Source organism: Entelurus aequoreus, linkage group LG11 (genome assembly GCF_033978785.1).
Source record: "Entelurus aequoreus isolate RoL-2023_Sb linkage group LG11, RoL_Eaeq_v1.1, whole genome shotgun sequence".
Classification (NCBI taxonomy): domain Eukaryota; kingdom Metazoa; phylum Chordata; class Actinopteri; order Syngnathiformes; family Syngnathidae; genus Entelurus; species Entelurus aequoreus.
This window is the reverse complement of record NC_084741.1, coordinates 9,940,420-9,963,789: the sequence shown is the minus strand read 5'-3', so window position 1 is coordinate 9,963,789 and position 23,370 is coordinate 9,940,420. Positions and strand designations below refer to the sequence as shown.

The following is a 23,370-nucleotide window of genomic DNA, read 5'->3' as shown; positions in this document are numbered from 1 at the left end:
CTGGGTCCCACCATCCAACGTCCATCCCTTCTGGGTGCCCGTCTTTGTTGGGGCCTGCTGAGTCTAGTCTATGCGTCTATTGTGGCAGCTTTGTGCACTGCAAGGTATTCTGGTGGTGCTGCATGTCGGCCAGCTGCTGGGGTAGTGACCTTATGTGTCAGCATGTCTGTGATCTTCTTTTTTAATTTATTTTTTCATACATATGTATATTTATTTTATTTATTTATTTATTTATTTATTTTTTTGTATTTATTATTATTATTATTTGTGTTTAATCATTTTTATTTATTTATTTATTTTATTTATATTTTATTATTATTATTTTATTTTATTTTTCCCCTCCCTCAGGGGGAGGATTCAACAGGGCAGTTGCTGGTTGTTCCATCTCCATCGTTGGGGTCCCTGCAGGTGGGGTGGGTGGTTCCCTTGGCCCCATGCTGGGCGGTCCTGCGGCGGCTGACTAAGCACATATAAATATATATACACTATAACCACATATAAATATGTATACACTATAAGCACATATAAATATATATACACTATAAGCACATATAAATATATATACACTATAAGCACATATAAATATACTGTATATACACTATAAGCACATATAAATATATATACACTATAAGCACATGTAAATATATATACACTATAAGCACATATAAATGTATATACACTATAAGCACATATAAATATATATACACTATAACCACATATAAATATATATACACTATAAGCACATATAAATATACTGTATATACACTATAAGCACATATAAATATATATACACTATAAGCACATGTAAATTTATATACACTATAAGCACATATAAATATATATACACTATAAGCACATATAAATATATATACACTATAACCACATATAAATATATATACACTATAAGCACATATAAATGTATATACACTATAAGCACATATAAATATATATACACTATAAGCACATATAAATATATATACACTATAACCACATATAAATATATATAAACCACATGTAAATAAATATAAACCACCGCAACGATCATTGAATTGAGAAGTTGCTCTTTTCATTTCGTTGCAGATATAATTCTATCCAGTAGGGGGCGAGAGAAATTTGAGCCTCGACTCACACGAAGAAGAAGAAGAAGAAGAAGAAGAAGAGTGCTGCTTCTACTTCCGGTGGCTGCACACGTGTTCGTCGTCCTCTCGTGCGCATCAAGTCGCTACAAGATCGCCACAAAGTTGACGTCTTCTCAATAAGATCACACAAGTTGACGTGGACTCATCAAAGTTGGCCATAAAATGAGACCAGGTAACGAGAAATACTTCTTGATTTACTTTATTCCTTTCATCGAACTTACTATCTCAATAGCCTGTTAAATGTGGCCTTTTTTCGCTCTCTCCTTCCTGCACCTAAATGCATTGGCGTGGGAAAAGTAACATTTCATGTCAAACTTTACATTTTATGTTGAATATATATACTCCGTGTACGCCGGTATTAAATATAATACACATGTCTGCATGATTCGCTTTATGTTGAATATATATACTCCGTGTACGGTATTGAATATAATATATATACACACATACTCCGTGTACGGTATTGAATATAATATATATACACACACTCCGTGTACGGTATTGAATATATATATATATTTATATACTCCGTGTACGGTATTGAATATAATATATATACACACATACTCCGTGTACGGTATTGAATATATATATGTATATATATATACTCCGTGTACGGTATTGAATATAATATATATACACACATACTCCGTGTACGGTATTGAATATATATATGTATATATATATATATACTCCGTGTACGGTATTGAATATAATACACATGTCTGGATGATTCACTTCCGCCATCATGTTTTCGCGCACGTGTTGTTTTTCTCCATCTAAACATAAAATAAAGTTGAAATAAACCACTCATTGGCCTTTTTATTACTTGCCTAAATAGCATAATTGGCCTTTATGACTTTTTATTACTTGTTAGTAAGAGATTTTAACACAGAAGCGTGTGAACAAGGATTTGAACCCTCCGCCTCCTGACCAAGGCTAATGTGCTAATCGCTATGTTGCTGACTGCTTTGGAATGACTATTTCTATGCTTTCACATTGTGCTAATCGCTATGTAGCTGACTGCTTTGGAATGACTATTTCTATGCTTTCACATTGCGGATTGCTACTTGCTTCCGTATGTATCCCGTACCAATCAAGTCTAAGGAAGACCAGTCTTTGTTTCAAGTGACTCTGCTCCCGGTCCAGGTTTCAGTCCAAGAGGAGTCCGTGGCAGAGGAGGCTTCGGAGACCGCGGGGGACGAGGAGGCTTCGGAGACCGCGGGGGACGAGGAGGCTTTGGAGACCGCGGGGGACGAGGAGGAGACCGTGGGGGACGAGGAGGGTTCAGAGGAAGAGGTAACAATTTCCCTTGTGGATCAATAAAGTTTGTCTAAGTAAGACGACTACCGTAGTCAAGGATCCAGGGTGACTTGAAACAGACTTAGAATTTCCAACAAGATGTAGGACCTGAGAGCCTCTGCTACAAAGACGGTGAAAGAGCTAAATAATCCATCAAACCAACCATTTGTTGCTTCTACCGTGAGATGAGCAATAATAGCCAGGGTAGCGACGCCAACTCGCACTGGTTGGTAAAGCTTGCTGAGGGCAGGACGAGCGAGGACAAGGTGTCGGCCATTGTGCTCGTTCATTTAGGGCAGGGGTGGGCAATTAATTTTTACCGGGGGCCGCATGAGCAACCCGAGCACTGCTGGAGGGCCACACTGACAATATTTCAATTAAATTTTGCTCAAATTATTTTTGATATACCGTAAGATAGATAATAATAATAATAATATTTTCATTTAACCTAACTTATCTTTATACAAAAGCAGATGGCTTTTGATGGTTTTATTTTTAACACTTTCTTACACAACACTTCCTGATGTATATTACAATACAAAAATGTCAATTTCTGTCACTTCATCCTGCATCCTCTTTGTTGTAGAACCTTTATTTAACCAGATAAGAAAACGTTGTGAACGTAGCACGCCTGTAAGGTGATTGGCGAAGAAGGAAGAAGCGTTGCTGTTGCGGAAATGAGGAGTGAGGATTGGTTTTCCTTTTGGAAAGAACGAGATAAGTTGAGCTGTGTTAGTATAGCATGCTCAATAAAAGTTTAAAAAGTGCATCAGACTTGGTGTGCACTTCTTCTGGACGCTACAATTGATGTCACAAGTGGGATGAAATGCCTCCCAGTTCGCCTTGCCATCAAACCTGGGAGTCTTCATTGAGGGCGGAATTCCCCCCGTGGCAAGCAGCGTGGCTGCACCTGTAAACGCTCTCTCTCTCTCTCTCTTTGCGGCGAGCTCCTCACGTGGCACGTACCTCCCGATGACGTAGCACACAAACAGTGCAGCATGCGCAAAGTTTTACTTCTGCCACCAATTGTAGCGTCCAGAAGAAGTGCACATCAAGTCTGACGCTCTTTTTAAACTTTTATTGAGCAAGCTATACTAACACAGCTCAACATATCTCGTTCCTTCCACACGCACGTCTCCTCACTCCTCATTTACGCAACTCAAGAAGACAACATCTACTTCAGCAGGTCGTTACACTATATTCTTTAAACACAGCAACGTGTGTACCACAAATAAGCACACGGCTTTACCTTTACTTGGCAGTCTGTCTTGTTGAAAACACGCCATTCGTCATCAACTTTTCTCTTTTTAGTGTCGCTGTGCGCCTTCCCTCACAGGACATATGCACATATAACACTTTTCAAAATAAAAGCAGCACAGTTGTATTGCACGCACGACAAAGATGTTTTTTTAAATTTATTTTGTAATTTGAGATTGCCGCTGCGCGCACGAGCATACGTCCACACGGAAGTAATACAAATAACGCTTTTCAAAACAAAAGCAGCACCGTTGTATTGCACACTCGAAATAGATGCTTTTTAAAATTTATTTTGTAATTTATAATTGGCCTCACGCGGGCCGGACAGGGACGTACAAAGGGCCGGATGCGGCCCGCGGGCCGCACAATGCCCAGGTCTGATTTAGGGTAATCATTAGTCATCTGTCTTCAAAGGTCTCTCAATTTCCAATCTGATTAGATTTTGCCTGTAGTCGTCAATCGCTGGAATCTATGGTGGTTATTTTATTTAACCAGGAACAAATCCCATGGAGATGAACAAATATGACACATTAAAATGGCAGGATGGACGTCAAGTAAAATAGTTACGGATAACTGAGGCTGCTTCAAGTTCTGTTTAGATTTAAGGATACAAATTCAGTCACCTTCTAATCTCTTTGCAACACGTTCCAAGCACAAGGATCTGCAGAGACCAAAGCTTTTTTTCCCAGCTCAGTGCCAGCAAAAGGTACAGAGAACATCTGATAGTTGGACATAATAGTCCGTACTTCTCTGTGGAATCTATGCACTAATGTCATAGTCCCAGAAGAGTCAATACAAGTGTACCAGTCAGTCTCCTAGTGGCCAGAGAGGGAGAGTACATGTCACCGTTTGTGATGAAGAAGCATGGTCAACACAGTCCACCATATGAAGACCATGGTCAACACAGTCCACCTTATGAAGACCATGGTCAACACAGTCCACCATCTGAAGACCATGGTCAACACAGTCCACCATCTGAAGACCATGGTCATCACAGTCCACCATCTGTAGGCCATGGTCGACCATCTGAAGACCATGGTCAACACAGTTCACCATCTGAAGACCATGGTCGACCATCTGAAGACCATGGTCAACAAAGTTCACCATCTGAAGACCATGGTCAACAAAGTTCACCATCTGAAGACCATGGTCATCACAGTCCACCATCTGAAGGCCATGGTCAACACAGTTCACCATCTGAAGACCATGGTTAACACAGTCCACCATCTGAAGGCCATGGTCCACCATCTGAAGACCATGGTCAACACAGTCCACCATCTAAAGACCATTCATATGAAAAAGATCATAATCTAGTCCAGATAAAAATGTGGCTGTGACGAGGCACTTTTTTACATCAAAAGTAAAACATCTCTTATTACAGAAGAAAAAGCCCAATTTAAGTTTTAGTTTGTTCAGCAGTTGATCAATGACAGGTTTCAAAGTGAGAGTCATCAATGAAAAGGTATTTATATCCATGCACCACATGCCCTTCAAGAGTGGACACTAAGTTTGACGCACCTTCCCATCTTTGGTAAAACACTTGTTTTCTTGTCAGCATTGAGAAGCACTTTTAGGTCAATTTGGGAATTCTGCACAGAGACAAAAGCTTTCTGCTCAACTGCTGATCCACAGCAAGAACTCTTTGTATCTTGGTGTGACAATAGAGGAGCATTATCTGCAGGGGTAGTGGCAGGAAGTCAGGTGTAACATTTAGTATTATTTATATCATATTCATTATGGACTGAGTTATGTAGTCATTCATGAAATGTTGTTGGACCAGATGTGGCAGGAAGTCAGGTGTAACATTTAGTATTATTTATATCATATTCATTATGGACTGAGTTATGTAGTCATTCATGAAATGTTGTTGGACCAGATGTGGCAGGAAGTCAGGTGTAACATTTATTATTATTTATATCATATTAATTATGGACTGAGTTATGTAGTCATTCATGAAATGTTGTTGGACCAGATGTGGCAGGAAGTCAGGTGTAACATTTAGTATTATTTATATCATATTAATTATGGACTGAGTTATGTAGTCATTCATGAAATGTTGTTGGACCAGATGTGGCAGGAAGTCAGGTGTAACATTTAGTATTATTTATATCATATTAATTATGGACTGAGTTATGTAGTCATTCATGAAATGTTGTTGGACCAGATGTGGCAGGAAGTCAGGTGTAACATTTAGTATTATTTATATCATATTTATTATGGACATGAGTTGTTATGTAGTCATTCGTGAAATGTTATAGGACCAGATGTGGCAGGTAGTCATGTGTAACATTTATTATTATTTATATCATATTAATTATGGACTGAGTTATGTAGTCATTCATGAAATGTTGTTGGACCAGATGTGGCAGGAAGTCAGGTATAACATTTATTATTATTTATATCATATTAATTATGGACTGAGTTATGTAGTCATTCATGAAATGTTATAGGACCAGATGTGGCAGGTAGTCATGTGTAACATTTATTATTATTTATATCATATTAATTATGGACTGAGTTATGTAGTCATTCATGAAATGTTGTTGGACCAGATGTGGCAGGAAGTCAGGTGTAACATTTATTATTATTTATATCATATTAATTATGGACTGAGTTATGTAGTCATTCATGAAATGTTGTTGGACCAGATGTGGCAGGAAGTCAGGTGTAACATTTATTATTATTTATATCATATTAATTATGGACTGAGTTATGTAGTCATTCATGAAATGTTGTTGGACCAGATGTGGCAGGAAGTCAGGTGTAACATTTAGTATTATTTATATCATATTTATTATGGACATGAGTTGTTATGTAGTCATTCGTGAAATGTTATAGGACCAGATGTGGCAGGTAGTCATGTGTAACATTTATTATTATTTATATCATATTAATTATGGACTGAGTTATGTAGTCATTCATGAAATGTTGTTGGACCAGATGTGGCAGGAAGTCATGTGTAACATTTATTATTATTTATATCATATTAATTATGGACTGAGTTATGTAGTCATTCATGAAATGTTGTTGGACCAGATGTGGCAGGTAGTCAGGTGTAACATTTATTATTATTTATATCATATTTATTATGGACTGAGTTGTTATGTAGTCATTCATGAAATGTTATTGGACCAGATGTGGCAGGAAGTCAGGTGTAACATTTATTATTTATATCATATTTATTATGGACTGAGTTGTTATGTAGTCATTCATGAAATGTTATTGGACCAGATGTGGCAGGAAGTCAGGTGTAACATTTATTTGGTGTGTAATTGAGTTGTTGTGCAGTAATTCATGAAATGTTGTTGGACCAGATGTGGCAGGAAGTCAGGTGTAACATTTAGTATTATTTATATCATATTCATTATGGACTGAGTTATGTAGTCATTCATGAAATGTTGTTGGACCAGATGTGGCAGGAAGTCAGGTGTAACATTTAGTATTATTTATATCATATTCATTATGGACTGAGTTATGTAGTCATTCATGAAATGTTGTTGGACCAGATGTGGCAGGAAGTCAGGTATAACATTTATTATTATTTATATCATATTAATTATGGACTGAGTTATGTAGTCATTCATGAAATGTTGTTGGACCAGATGTGGCAGGAAGTCAGGTGTAACATTTAGTATTATTTATATCATATTTATTATGGACATGAGTTGTTATGTAGTCATTCATGAAATGTTATAGGACCAGATGTGGCAGGTAGTCAGGTGTAACATTTATTATTATTTATATCATATTAATTATGGACTGAGTTATGTAGTCATTCATGAAATGTTGTTGGACCAGATGTGGCAGGTAGTCAGGTGTAACATTTATTATTTATATCATATTTATTATGGACTGAGTTGTTATGTAGTCATTCATGAAATGTTATTGGACCAGATGTGGCAGGAAGTCAGGTGTAACATTTATTTGGTGTGTAATTGAGTTGTTGTGCAGTAATTCATGAAATGTTATTGGACCAAATAAAGTCCCACATGTTATTAGTTGTAGTTATACAGTCCTGCACTTGAGTTCCTACCTCTTGTTTCCATACATCCAAATAAGGAACGGATTTGAGTTGAAAATGAAACCGTTTGACATGTCTGTGGTCATATATATTGACATGTCTGTGGTCATATATATTGACATGTCTATGGTCATATATATATTGACATGTCTATGGTCATATATATATAGACGTGTCTATGGTCATATATATTGACATGTCTATGGTCATATATATTGACGTGTCTATGGTCATATATATTGACGTGTCTATGGTCATATATATTGACATGTCTATGGTCATATATATTGACATGTCTATGGTCATATATATTGACGTGTCTATGGTCATATACATTGACGTGTCTATGGTCATATACATTGACGTGTCTATGGTCATATATATTGACGTGTCTATGGTCATATATATTGACATGTCTATGGTCATATATATTGACAAGTCTATGGTCATATATATTGACATGTCTATGGTCATATATATTGACGCGTCTATGGTCATATATATTGACGCGTCTATGGTCATATATATTGACGCGTCTATGGTCATATATATTGACGTGTCTATGGTCATATATATAGACGTGTCTATGGTCATATATATTGACATGTCTATGGTCATATATATTGACGTGTCTATGGTCATATATATTGACGTGTCTATGGTCATATATATTGACGTGTCTATGGTCATATATATTGACGTGTCTATGGTCATATATATAGACGTGTCTATGGTCATATATATTGACGTGTCTATGGTCATATATATTGACATGTCTATGGTCATATATATTGACGTGTCTATGGTCATATATATTGACGTGTCTATGGTCATATATATTGACGTGTCTATGGTCATATATATTGACAAGTCTATGGTCATATATATTGACATGTCTATGGTCATATATATTGACGCGTCTATGGTCATATATATTGACGCGTCTATGGTCATATATATTGACGCGTCTATGGTCATATATATTGACGCGTCTATGGTCATATATATTGACGCGTCTATGGTCATATATATTGACGTGTCTATGGTCATATATATAGACGTGTCTATGGTCATATATATTGACGTGTCTATGGTCATATATATTGACGTGTCTATGGTCATATATATTGACGTGTCTATGGTCATATATATTGACGTGTCTATGGTCATATATATTGACGTGTCTATGGTCATATATATTGACGTGTCTATGGTCATATATATTGACGTGTCTATGGTCATATATATTGACGTGTCTATGGTCATATATATTGACGTGTCTATGGTCATATATATTGACAAGTCTATGGTCATATATATTGACAAGTCTATGGTCATATATATTGACAAGTCTATGGTCATATATATTGACGCGTCTATGGTCATATATATTGACGCGTCTATGGTCATATATATTGACGTGTCTATGGTCATATATATTGACGTGTCTATGGTCATATATATTGACGTGTCTATGGTCATATACATTGACGTGTCTATGGTCATATACATTGACGTGTCTATGGTCATATACATTGACGTGTCTATGGTCATATACATTGACGTGTCTATGGTCATATACATTGACGTGTCTATGGTCATATACATTGACGTGTCTATGGTCATATATATTGACGTGTCTATGGTCATATATATTGACAAGTCTATGGTCATATATATTGACGCGTCTATGGTCATATATATTGACGCGTCTATGGTCATATATATTGACGCGTCTATGGTCATATATATTGACGTGTCTATGGTCATATATATAGACGTGTCTATGGTCATATATATTGACGTGTCTATGGTCATATATATTGACGTGTCTATGGTCATATATATTGACGTGTCTATGGTCATATATATTGACGTGTCTATGGTCATATATATTGACGTGTCTATGGTCATATATATTGACGTGTCTATGGTCATATATATTGACGTGTCTATGGTCATATATATTGACGTGTCTATGGTCATATATATTGACAAGTCTATGGTCATATATATTGACAAGTCTATGGTCATATATATTGACAAGTCTATGGTCATATATATTGACGCGTCTATGGTCATATATATTGACGCGTCTATGGTCATATATATTGACGTGTCTATGGTCATATATATTGACGTGTCTATGGTCATATATATTGACGTGTCTATGGTCATATACATTGACGTGTCTATGGTCATATACATTGACGTGTCTATGGTCATATACATTGACGTGTCTATGGTCATATACATTGACGTGTCTATGGTCATATACATTGACGTGTCTATGGTCATATACATTGACGTGTCTATGGTCATATATATTGACGTGTCTATGGTCATATATATTGACGCGTCTATGGTCATATATATTGACGCGTCTATGGTCATATATATTGACGCGTCTATGGTCATATATATTGACGCGTCTATGGTCATATATATTGACGCGTCTATGGTCATATATATTGACGCGTCTATGGTCATATATATTGACGCGTCTATGGTCATATATATTGACGTGTCTGGTCATATATATTGACGTGTCTGGTCATATATATTGACGTGTCTATGGTCATATATATTGACGTGTCTATGGTCATATATATTGACGTGTCTATGGTCATATATGTTGACGTGTCTATGGTCATATATGTTGACGTGTCTATGGTCATATATGTTGACGTGTCTATGGTCATATATGTTGACGTGTCTATGGTCATATATGTTGACGTGTCTATGGTCATATATGTTGACGTGTCTATGGTCATGTATATGTTGACGTGTCTATGGTCATGTATATGTTGACGTGTCTATGGTCATGTATATGTTGACGTGTCTATGGTCATGTATATGTTGACGTGTCTATGGTCATGTATATGTTGACGTGTCTGGTCATATATATGTTGACGTGTCTATGGTCATATATATGTTGACGTGTCTATGGTCATATATATGTTGACGTGTCTATGGTCATATATATGTTGACGTGTCTATGGTCATATATATGTTGACGTGTCTATGGTCATATATATGTTGACGTGTCTATGGTCATATATATGTTGACGTGTCTATGGTCATATATATGTTGACGTGTCTATGGTCATATATATGTTGACGTGTCTATGGTCATATATATGTTGACGTGTCTATGGTCATATATATGTTGACGTGTCTATGGTCATATATATGTTGACGTGTCTATGGTCATATACATGTTGACGTGTCTATGGTCATATACATGTTGACGTGTCTATGGTCATATACATGTTGACGTGTCTATGGTCATATACATGTTGACGTGTCTATGGTCATATACATGTTGACTTGTCTATGGTCATATACATGTTGACTTGTCTATGGTCATATATATTGATATGCTTTTATCGGAGCAGCCCTACGCCGATGTGTGTTTGCTACAACACCCCCGCCTGCTCTGATGACAGTCACCGTGCTTCTTGTCTAGAACAGTAAACACCGTGCTTCTTGTCTAGGACAGTAAACACCGTGCTTCTTGTCTAGGACAGTAAACACCGTGCTTCTTGTCTAGGACAGTAAACACCGTGCTTCTTGTCTAGGACAGTAAACACCGTGCTTCTTGTCTAGGACAGTAAACACCGTGCTTCTTGTCTAGGACAGTAAACACCGTGCTTCTTGTCTAGGACAGTAAACACCGTGCTTCTTGTCTAGGACAGTAAACACTGTGCTTCTTGTCTAGGACAGTAAACACCGTGCTTCTTGTCTAGGACAGTAAACACCGTGCTTCTTGTCTAGGACAGTAAACACCGTGCTTCTTGTCTAGGACAGTAAACACCGTGCTTCTTGTCTAGAACAGTAAACACCGTGCTTCTTGTCTAGAACATTAACACTGTGCTGCTTGTCTAGAACAGTAAACACCGTGCTTCTTGTCTAGGACAGTAAACACCGTGCTTCTTGTCTAGAACATTAACTCTGTGCTTCTTGTCTAGGACAGTAAACACCGTGCTTCTTGTCTAGGACAGTAAACACCGTGCTTCTTGTCTAGGACAGTAAACACCGTGCTTCTTGTCTAGGACAGTAAACACCGTGCTTCTTGTCTAGGACAGTAAACACCGTGCTTCTTGTCTAGGACAGTAAACACCGTGCTTCTTGTCTAGGACAGTAAACACCGTGCTTCTTGTCTAGGACAGTAAACACCGTGCTTCTTGTCTAGGACAGTAAACACCGTGCTTCTTGTCTAGGACAGTAAACACCGTGCTTCTTGTCTAGAACATTAACACTGTGCTGCTTGTCTAGAACAGTAAACACCGTGCTTCTTGTCTAGAACATTAACTCTGCTTCTTGTCTAGGACAGTAAACACCGTGCTTCTTGACTAGAACATTAACACTGTGCTTCTTGTCTAGAACAGTAAATGCTATTACCTTTTCATCTGCAAGATATTTCAATGTTCATAGTTTGGTAGCGACATCATTCAGTTGGTAGCTGCATTGGTCCTCATGGCTGATGTTGCCCTCAGGTGGGTTCCGCTCCCCTGAAGGAGGTGGATTCAGGGGACGAGGAGGAGGCAGAGGCACCCCAAGAGGACGAGGTGGCAGAGGAGGCTTTGGAGCAGGAAGGAAGGTGTTTGTGGAGCCTCATAGACATGAAGGTTAGTCTCTTCCAACACTACTTAGTACCTCACCTCACCACATGAAGGTTAGTCTCTTCCAACACTACTTAGTACCTCACCTCACCTCATGAAGGTTAGTCTCTTCCAACACTACTTAGTACCTCACCTCATGAAGGTTAGTCTCTTCCAACACTACTTAGTACCTCACCTCACCACATGGTTAGTCTCTTCCAACACTACTTAGTACCTCACCTCACCTCATGAAGGTTAGTCTCTTCCAACACTACTTAGTACCTCACCTCACCACATGAAGGTTAGTCTCTTCCAACACTACTTAGTACCTCACCTCATGAAGGTTAGTCTCTTCCAACACTACTTAGTACCTCACCTCACCACATGAAGGTTAGTCTCTTCCAACACTACTTAGTACCTCACCACATGAAGGTTAGTCTCTTCCAACACTACTTAGTACCTCACCTCACCTCATGAAGGTTAGTCTCTTCCAACACTACTTAGTACCTCACCTCACCACATGAAGGTTAGTCTCTTCCAACACTACTTAGTACCTCACCTCATGAAGGTTAGTCTCTTCAAACACTACTTAGTACCTCACCTCACCACATGAAGGTTAGTCTCTTCCAACACTACTTAGTACCTCACCACATGAAGGTTAGTCTCTTCCAACACTACTTAGTACCTCACCACATGAAGGTTAGTCTCTTCCAACACTACTTAGTACCTCACCTCATGAAGGTTAGTCTCTTCAAACACTACTTAGTACCTCACCTCACCACATGAAGGTTAGTCTCTTCCAACACTACTTAGTACCTCACCTCACTACATGAAGGTTAGTCTCTTCCAACACTACTTAGTACCTCACCTCATGAAGGTTAGTCTCTTCAAACACTACTTAGTACCTCACCTCACCACATGAAGGTTAGTCTCTTCCAACACTACTTAGTACCTCACCTCATGAAGGTTAGTCTCTTCAAACACTACTTAGTACCTCACCTCATGAAGGTTAGTCTCTTCCAACACTACTTAGTACCTCACCTCATGAAGGTTAGTCTCTTCCAACACTACTTAGTACCTCACCTCACCACATGAAGGTTAGTCTCTTCCAACACTACTTAGTACCTCACCTCACCTCATGAAGGTTAGTCTCTTCCAACACTACTTAGTACCTCACCTCATGAAGGTTAGTCTCTTCCAACACTACTTAGTACCTCACCTCACCACATGAAGGTTAGTCTCTTCCAACACTACTTAGTACCTCACCTCACCACATGAAGGTTAGTCTCTTCCAACACTACTTAGTACCTCACCTCACCTCATGAAGGTTAGTCTCTTCCAACACTACTTAGTACCTCACCTCATGAAGGTTAGTCTCTTCCAACACTACTTAGTACCTCACCTCACCACATGGTTAGTCTCTTCCAACACTACTTAGTACCTCACCTCACCTCATGAAGGTTAGTCTCTTCCAACACTACTTAGTACCTCACCTCACCACATGAAGGTTAGTCTCTTCCAACACTACTTAGTACCTCACCTCATGAAGGTTAGTCTCTTCAAACACTACTTAGTACCTCACCTCACCACATGAAGGTTAGTCTCTTCCAACACTACTTAGTACCTCACCACATGAAGGTTAGTCTCTTCCAACACTACTTAGTACCTCACCACATGAAGGTTAGTCTCTTCCAACACTACTTAGTACCTCACCTCATGAAGGTTAGTCTCTTCAAACACTACTTAGTACCTCACCTCACCACATGAAGGTTAGTCTCTTCCAACACTACTTAGTACCTCACCTCACTACATGAAGGTTAGTCTCTTCCAACACTACTTAGTACCTCACCTCATGAAGGTTAGTCTCTTCAAACACTACTTAGTACCTCACCTCACCACATGAAGGTTAGTCTCTTCCAACACTACTTAGTACCTCACCTCATGAAGGTTAGTCTCTTCCAACACTACTTAGTACCTCACCTCATGAAGGTTAGTCTCTTCCAACACTACTTAGTACCTCACCTCATGAAGGTTAGTCTCTTCCAACACTACTTAGTACCTCACCTCACCACATGAAGGTTAGTCTCTTCCAACACTACTTAGTACCTCACCTCATGAAGGTTAGTCTCTTCCAACACTACTTAGTACCTCACCTCATGAAGGTTAGTCTCTTCCAACACTACTTAGTACCTCACCTCACCACATGAAGGTTAGTCTCTTCCAACACTACTTAGTACCTCACCTCCCCTCATGAAGGTTAGTCTCTTCAAACACTACTTAGTACCTCACCTCATGAAGGTTAGTCTCTTCAAACACTACTTAGTACCTCACCACATGAAGGTTAGTCTTTTCCAACACTACTTAGTACCTCACCTCACCACATGAAGGTTAGTCTCTTCCAACACTACTTAGTACCTCACCTCACCACATGAAGGTTAGTCTCTTCAAACACTACTTAGTACCTCACCTCACCTCATGAAGGTTAGTCTCTTCAAACACTACTTAGTACCTCACCTCATGAAGGTTAGTCTCTTCAAACACTACTTAGTACCTCACCTCACCACATGAAGGTTAGTCTCTTCCAACACTACTTAGTACCTCACCTCACCACATGAAGGTTAGTCTCTTCCAACACTACTTAGTACCTCACCTCACCTCATGAAGGTTAGTCTCTTCCAACACTACTTAGTACCTCACCTCATGAAGGTTAGTCTCTTCAAACACTACTTAGTACCCCACCTCACCACATGAAGGTTAGTCTCTTCCAACACTACTTAGTACCTCACCTCACCACATGAAGGTTAGTCTCTTCCAACACTACTTAGTACCTCACCTCATGAAGGTTAGTCTCTTCAAACACTACTTAGTACCTCACCTCACCACATGAAGGTTAGTCTCTTCCAACACTACTTAGTACCTCACCTCACCTCATGAAGGTTAGTCTCTTCCAACACTACTTAGTACCTCACCTCATGAAGGTTAGTCTCTTCCAACACTACTTAGTACCTCACCTCATGAAGGTTAGTCTCTTCAAACACTACTTAGTACCTCACCTCACCTCACCTCATGAAGGTTAGTCTCTTCAAACACTACTTAGTACATCATGAAGGTTAGTCTCTTCAAACACTACTTAGTACCTCACCTCACCTCATGAAGGTTAGTCTCTTCAAACACTACTTAGTACCTCACCTCATGAAGGTTAGTCTCTTCAAACACTACTTAGTACCTCACCTCATGAAGGTTAGTCTCTTCCAACACTACTTAGTACCTCACCTCACCTCATGAAGGTTAGTCTCTTCCAACACTACTTAGTACCTCACCTCACCTCATGAAGGTTAGTCTCTTCAAACACTACTTAGTACCTCACCTCATGAAGGTTAGTCTCTTCAAACACTACTTAGTACCTCACCTCATGAAGGTTAGTCTCTTCCAACACTACTTAGTACCTCACCTCACCTCATGAAGGTTAGTCTCTTCCAACACTACTTAGTACCTCACCTCACCTCATGAAGGTTAGTCTCTTCCAACACTACTTAGTACCTCACCTCACCTCATGAAGGTTAGTCTCTTCAAACACTACTTAGTACCTCACCTCACCTCATGAAGGTTAGTCTCTTCAAACACTACTTAGTACCTCACCTCATGAAGGTTAGTCTCTTCAAACACTACTTAGTACCTCACCTCACCTCACCCTTTGTCCTCAGGAGTGTTCATCTGCCGAGGCAGGGAGGACGCTCTGGTCACCAAGAACATGGTGGTAGGAGAGTCTGTGTATGGAGAGAAGAGGATGAGTGTGGAGGTGAGACACGGGTGTGTTCCCTCACCTCACTCGCCCGCTTTTCATCCTCCTCTCTTTGCTTCTTTAGGAAGGCGACAGCAAGATTGAATACAGAGCCTGGAATCCTTTCCGCTCCAAGCTGGCAGCAGCCATCTTGGGAGGAGTGGACCAGATCCACATCAAACCTGGAGCCAAGGTCATGTACCTGGGGGCAGCCTCTGGGACCACCGTGTCCCACGTCTCCGACATTGTTGGGCCCGTGAGTAATAGTCACATACATACATGCACTAATAGTCACATACATACATGCACTAATAGTCACATACATACATGCACTAATAGTCACATACATACATGCACTAATAGTCACATACATACATGCACTAATAGTCACATACATACATGCACTAATAGTCACATACATACATGCACTAATAGTCACATACATACATGCACTAATAGTCACATACATACATGCACTAATAGTCACATACATACATGCACTAATAGTCACATACATACATGCACTAATAGTCACATACATACATGCACTAATAGTCACATACATACATGCAGTATATCGCAGTAATAGTCACTGAATAATATTTGATAAACTGCATGTACATTAAGTTTAAACAGAGTAAATATGACTGTATAATACTTGTTTCAACATGAGGTACTACATGCATGCAGTATATCATGGAGTAAATATGCTAGTGGTATATAAAGTGTGTTGTTGCAGGAAGGGCTGGTCTATGCGGTAGAGTTTTCTCACCGATCAGGTCGTGATCTTCTCAACGTGGCCAAGAAACGCACCAACATCATTCCCATCATCGAGGACGCTCGACACCCACACAAGTACAGGATGTTGGTCGGTATGTACACACATACTACTGTCTAGTACACACATACTACTGTCTAGTACACACATACTACTGTCTAGTACACACATACTACTGTCTAGTACACACATACTACTGTCTAGTACACACATACTACTGTCTAGTACACACATACTACTGTCTAGTACACACATACTACTGTCTAGTACACACATACTACTGTCTAGTACACACATACTACTGTCTAGTACACACATACTACTGTCTAGTACACACATACTACTGTCTAGTACACACATACTACTGTCTAGTACACACATACTACTGTCTAGTACAGGATGTTGGTGGGTATGTACACAGATGTAGATATACTGTAGGTATATAATGTTTCTCTATGTCAGGGGTCACCAACCTTTTTGAAAGCAAGGGCTACTTCTTGGGTAGTGATTAATGCGAAGGGCTACCAGTTTGATACACACTTAAATAAATTGCCAGAAGTAGCCAATTTGCTCAATTTACCTTTAACTCTGTTATTATTAATAACTAATGATATTTATCTTTGTGGAAACACTGATCATCTTAATGATTTCTCACAATAAATATATATAGAAACAGATAAATATCAATATGCAACACTTTATTTTTATATTTTCTCTAAGTGCACATTTTTCAAATTGAACATTTTCAAATGATCACTTCTAAGACAGTCTTGTGAAATCACAATATCCCATTTTAACTGGCTAGCCACTAACATTTTTGAACAAATCATGAATTACTTTGCACCATGTTTGTACAAATAATAACTCATGTCAAATACAAAAGTAAACTCTCAAATTTGTAAATCATGTCACACTTTGAACTGGACACCAAATCTGTTATCTGTTTCTTTGTCAGTTAGTAGGAAGCCTGGCATTGCATGCTGTTAACTAGTGTGTTGTACTCTGGTGTGTAACTTGACACTGCAACTCTGAGTGAGTCTTGCAGATGTGCATCAGTGAGGCGTGTTCTGTGTTTGTTCTTGATGAAGTTCATGTCAGAAAAGGCTGATTCACAAAGATAAGATTTTTCCTCATTGTTTGCGGAACCTTCTTGATCTTTTGAACATATTTTCACAGCAATCTGGCCTTAAGCTTAAATATGATAAATGTAAAATGTTAAGGATCGGAAATCTAAAGGGAACGTCCTTTCGAATGGAATGCAAAGTGCCTGTTTTGTGGACAGATGGACCAGTTAACATACTTGGTGTTGTTGTCCCAGAAAATCTGGAAGATCTAGGCTCAGTAAATTATGATAATCGACTGAGAAAGCTGGACAAAATTATGCAATTATGGAAAGGGAAATCCCTAACCTTGTATGGTAAAATGTCTATTGCCAACTCGTTAATTATTCCTCAATTTATTTATTTGTTTTTGTCATTACCAGCTCCATGTGTCTGTCTTTAAAAGCATCAATTGTTCCAAAGATGTATTTAAACATTGAGTGGTACACAAATGTCCTGTTGGACAAAAAACATGTACTGTATCAAAATAAATTATATCCTTTTTTACAAGTGATCCCCTCCCAGAGAGTCTGCTGGGAAACATGGCGGGGTTCATAAAGGAAACAATCCACTCATAGTGGTGTTTTCAATTTGATGTGCCAGAAAAAAGAGACGATATTTTGCAGCAGTTAATATGGATAAACTCTAATATTGTAATAGATAGAAAGCCTTTCTTTTGGAAAAATATGTTTGAAAGAGGAATCACTTTTGTCAATGATATTATCAATGAGAATGGTAAAATGATGAAGTATGATGAATTTAGAGCTATGTATGGTGATGCTTCCTCAAGCTTTTCATTTTATCAACTAACTGGAGTCATTGGGAAAAGATGGAAACAAATAATTAATTATGGAACTACTAAATTATTAGTTTGTAAACCTCTAATAAGAAATTCTAGTTGGCAAAAAGGAACTAAAACAAATAGAAAAATATATAATTTTTATTTGATAAAGAAATCTTTGAAGGCTGCCTCATACAACACAAATGGAAAATGGGAGGACTTTTTTGACTGCCCGTTGCCATGGGATACCATATTCAAACTAATCTATAAAACCACTATCTATGTGCAAAATCTTTATTTTCAAATTAAAATTATTTATAACTTCTTGCCCACAGGGAAAATGTTAAAATGATGGAATATGACAGAGTCAGATGATTGCCCATTTTGTTGTCAGGAGCCTGAATCCACCCTGCATTTGTTTTGGTATTGTCATATTGTGTCTTTGTTTTGGGTGGAAGTTGAAAAAATGTGTTTAAGGATTGGTTAGTTTATGAAGCTTAATGTGGTTTCTGTTATTTTAGGAGAGTTCATTGACAATCATGATTTAGTCAATTTAATTATAGTACTCCGTAAAAGGTTTATTTTTAAGGCCAAAAACAGATATTCACTTAGTATTACTTTCTTTAAAACATTTATTCAGTATTTTCTAACTTTAGAAAGTTACTTGGTTGAAAACGATAATGATGCCAAAAAACATTAAAAAAAAGATGAGAAGTCCTCAAAGGCTTATTTTGAAAGTATAATTATGTTTATAGATTATATGATATCTGTTGTTGTGTTCCCTAATTTGAGTGACCTGGACATAATCTGGACTGTACATAAATGCTTATTTTGAAAATGTAATTTTGTTTATAAATTATATGCAATCTGTTGTGTTCCCTTATTTGTTTCTGTGTACATGAATGAAGGTGTGTGTTGCTGAGTCCGACTTGGACATTACCTGGACTGGGCCTGTTTTAAAAAACCCTTTAAACAAATCTAATTTTATTGACAACCTGGTCTGTTGAAGATAAGGCCCTTTTTAAAAAAATAAATAAAATAAGATAAATAAATAAAAAACATTTTCTTGGATAAAAAAGAAAGTAAAACAATATAAAAATAATTACATAAAAAATAGTAATTAATGAAAATGTTAGTGGACCAGCAGCCTGTACAATCATGTGTGCTTCAGGGACTGTGGCCCTTGCAGATGTGTTGTCTGTGTTGTGTTCAGGGACTGTGGCCCTTGCAGATGTGTTGTCTATGTTGTGTTCAGGGACTGTGGCCCTTGCAGATGTGTTGTCTATGTTGTGTTCAGGGACTGTGGCCCTTGCAGATGTGTTGTCTATGTTGTGTTCAGGGACTGTGGCCCTTGCAGATGTGTTGTCTATGTTGTGTTCAGGGACTGTGTCCCTTGCAGATGTGTTGTCTATGTTGTGGGAACCAGAATATTGGTAGCAGAAAGAAATAACCCCTTTTGTGTGAGTGGGTGTGGATGAGTGTGCATGGGGGAGGTTGTTTGGGTTGATGCACTGATTGAAAGTGTATCTTGTGTTTTTTTCTATGTAGATTTAATTTTTTTTTTTTTTTTAAATTTTTATTTTTTTTTAGAACAGGCCCGCGGGCGACTCATCTGGTCTTTACGGGCGACCTGGTGCCCGCGGGCACCGCGTTGGTGACCCCTGCTCTATAGAATACATAAGTTTTGTTTGGATGATCAATGAAATGTGGATTTGTAGATCAATATGTATTGATTGAATGATGTTCAATCAGATGTAGATAAGTAGATCAATATGTATTGATTGGATGATGTTCAATCAGATGTGTATGTTTAGATCAATACGTATTGATTGGATGATCAATGAGAAGTGGATGTTTAGATCAATAAGTATTGATTGGATGATCAATGAGATGTGGATGTGTAGCTCAATATGTATTGATTGGATGTTTAATGAGAAGTAGATATTGAGATCAATATGTATTATTGATTGATGGTGAATCTATACAAGTCCTGATGTTGTTTCCCAAATAGGAATGGTGGATGTGATATTTGCTGATGTGGCACAACCTGACCAGACCAGGATTGTAGCTCTCAACGCTCACAACTTCCTCAAGAACGGTGGACATTTTGTCATCTCCATCAAGGTATTTTATATTAACTAATGTTCATACATTATCTACTTTTATATTTACTAATGTTCATACATTATCTACTTTTATATTTACTAATATTCATACACGATCTACTTTTATATTTACTAATGTTCATACATTATCTACTTTTATATTTACTAATGTTCATACACGATCTACTTTTATATTTACTAATGTTCATACATTATCTACTTTTATATTTACTAATGTTCATACACGATCTACTTTTATATTTACTAATGTTCATACACGATCTACTTTTATATTTACTAATGTTCATACATGATCTACTTTTATATTTACTAATGTTCATACATTATGTACTTTTATATTTACTAATGTTCATACATGATCTACTTTTATATTTACTAATGTTCATAGATGATCTACTTTTATATTTACTAATGTTCATACACGATCTACTTTTATATTACTAATGTTCATACACGATCTACTTTTATATTTACTAATGTTCATACACGATCTACTTTTATATTTACTAATGTTCATACATGATCTACTTTTATATTTACTAATGTTCATACATTATGTACTTTTATATTTACTAATGTTCATACATGATCTACTTTTATATTTACTAATGTTCATACATGATCTACTTTTATATTTACTAATGTTCATACACGATCTACTTTTATATTACTAATGTTCATACACGATCTACTTTTATATTTACTAATGTTCATACACGATCTACTTTTATATTTACTAATGTTCATACATGATCTACTTTTATATTTACTAATGTTCATACATTATGTACTTTTATATTTACTAATGTTCATACATGATCTACTTTTATATTTAATAATGTTCATACATGATCTACTTTTATATTTACTAATGTTCATACACGATCTACTTTTATATTTACTAATGTTCATACATGATCTACTTTTATATTTACTAATGTTCATACACGATCTACTTTTATATTACTAATGTTCATACACGATCTACTTTTATATTTACTAATGTTCATACACGATCTACTTTTATATTTACTAATGTTCATACATGATCTACTTTTATATTTACTAATGTTCATACATTATGTACTTTTATATTTACTAATGTTCATACATGATCTACTTTTATATTTACTAATGTTCATACATGATCTACTTTTATATTTACTAATGTTCATACACGATCTACTTTTATATTACTAATGTTCATACACGATCTACTTTTATATTTACTAATGTTCATACACGATCTACTTTTATATTTACTAATGTTCATACACGATCTACTTTTATATTTACTAATGTTCATACACGATCTACTATATGTCCATCTGCACACCACTTGTTATCTACACACACAACAGCAGGTGTCCACAGACCAACATGGTCCACAGTGTGCTCACCTTCATGTTTCCTTGGTGTCCACAGTGTGCTCACCTTCATGTTTCCTTGGTGTCCACAGTGTGCTCACCTTCATGTTTCCTTCCCCAGGCCAACTGCATCGACTCCACGGCCGCCCCGGAGGCGGTGTTTGCGTCGGAGGTGAAGAAGATGACGGGTGAGAACATGAAACCGCAGGAGCAGCTCACCCTGGAGCCCTACGAGCGAGACCATGCTGTGGTGGTGGGCATCTACAGGTACTCCTCTTCTGTGGCTCCATCTAGTGGTGCTTTGCTGCAACTACACGCTGACGTTTATTCCATCACATCAACAGGAATATTTCTGGTGTTTTCTCTAACAACTTAGGTTTGCCTTTGAGTTGCATGACAGAGCAGTTACCATAGCAACACATCAGCCCTAGGGTTCAGTGACTCGCAGCTCCAACATGTTGTTCCTAAAAGATGTCACATGACTCTTGCCTTTGCTTTGTCTTCCTCAGACCTCCACCCAAACAGAAGAAGTGACCGCCGTCTGCCATCTTGAATCCCCCAGCCTGACCTTTGACTTGTTGCATGAGCTGTGGTCAACTCTCTTTTTTTATGTCTCCCTTTTTTGTCATGTCACCATGTACAGAACTTTTCATTAAAGGCCATTTAACTTTTGCTAAGTTGTCTTGAAAGAGTGCAGGTGTGTTCTTGGGGAGGAAGCAAGGAGGGCCGCTTTTGTTTTGGCAGCCATTTTGTGGGGAAGGTGTGGGGAGCGCGCCTGGCATCGGGAGCGCGCCCCTATGCAGCGAGCGTCGTTAGCATCTTCCCGCCGCTAAAGGCGGAATTACCGCGGCTCGTGTGCGCTGATTCATGAGCCGACTGCCGGACACATGACTCAGTCAGGCCGATAGTCGCGGCTGGGAGGTGGCCCTCAATGACCATTAACGTGTTCCGAACACACCGCTGCGTGTGAAGGAGGACTAGCGGCTGTGGACGTGTTCCGAACATGCTTTCTACCTCCGAAGGTGGACTAGCAGGACGTGTTCCGAACATGCTTTCTACCTCCGAAGGAGGACTAGCAGGACGTGTTCCGAACATGGCTACTACCTCCGACCGG

At 38.1% G+C, this 23,370-nt stretch overlaps 2 protein-coding genes across 3 annotated transcripts in view; both read left to right on the top strand.

Annotated features, from left to right (window-relative positions):
* Positions 1-1,143: 1,143 nt before the first annotated feature.
* fbl (fibrillarin) lies at positions 1,144-22,928 on the top strand. 2 transcript variants are annotated; one of them, XM_062062431.1, is made up of 9 exons: positions 1,144-1,311; positions 2,289-2,438; positions 12,219-12,350; positions 16,028-16,122; positions 16,190-16,360; positions 16,844-16,976; positions 20,775-20,887; positions 22,378-22,523; positions 22,766-22,928. In XM_062062431.1, the coding sequence occupies exons 1-9, from the start codon at positions 1,302-1,304 to the stop codon at positions 22,788-22,790; spliced, it is 975 nt and encodes a 324-aa protein (XP_061918415.1). In that variant the 5' UTR covers positions 1,144-1,301; the 3' UTR covers positions 22,791-22,928. The 2 variants fall into 2 exon arrangements, with proteins under 2 accessions (XP_061918415.1, XP_061918416.1); XM_062062432.1 differs by lacking the exons at positions 1,144-1,311; positions 2,289-2,438 and having other exon boundaries at positions 12,206-12,350.
* A 112-nt stretch (positions 22,929-23,040) lies between these two features.
* Positions 23,041-23,370, top strand: part of dyrk1b (dual-specificity tyrosine-(Y)-phosphorylation regulated kinase 1B) — a 107,539-nt gene continuing 107,209 nt past the window's right edge. Inside the window, exon 1 of the mRNA XM_062062426.1 lies at positions 23,041-23,370. This exon is cut by the window's right edge and continues 794 nt beyond it. The gene's annotated coding sequence lies outside the window, so the exon portion shown is untranslated.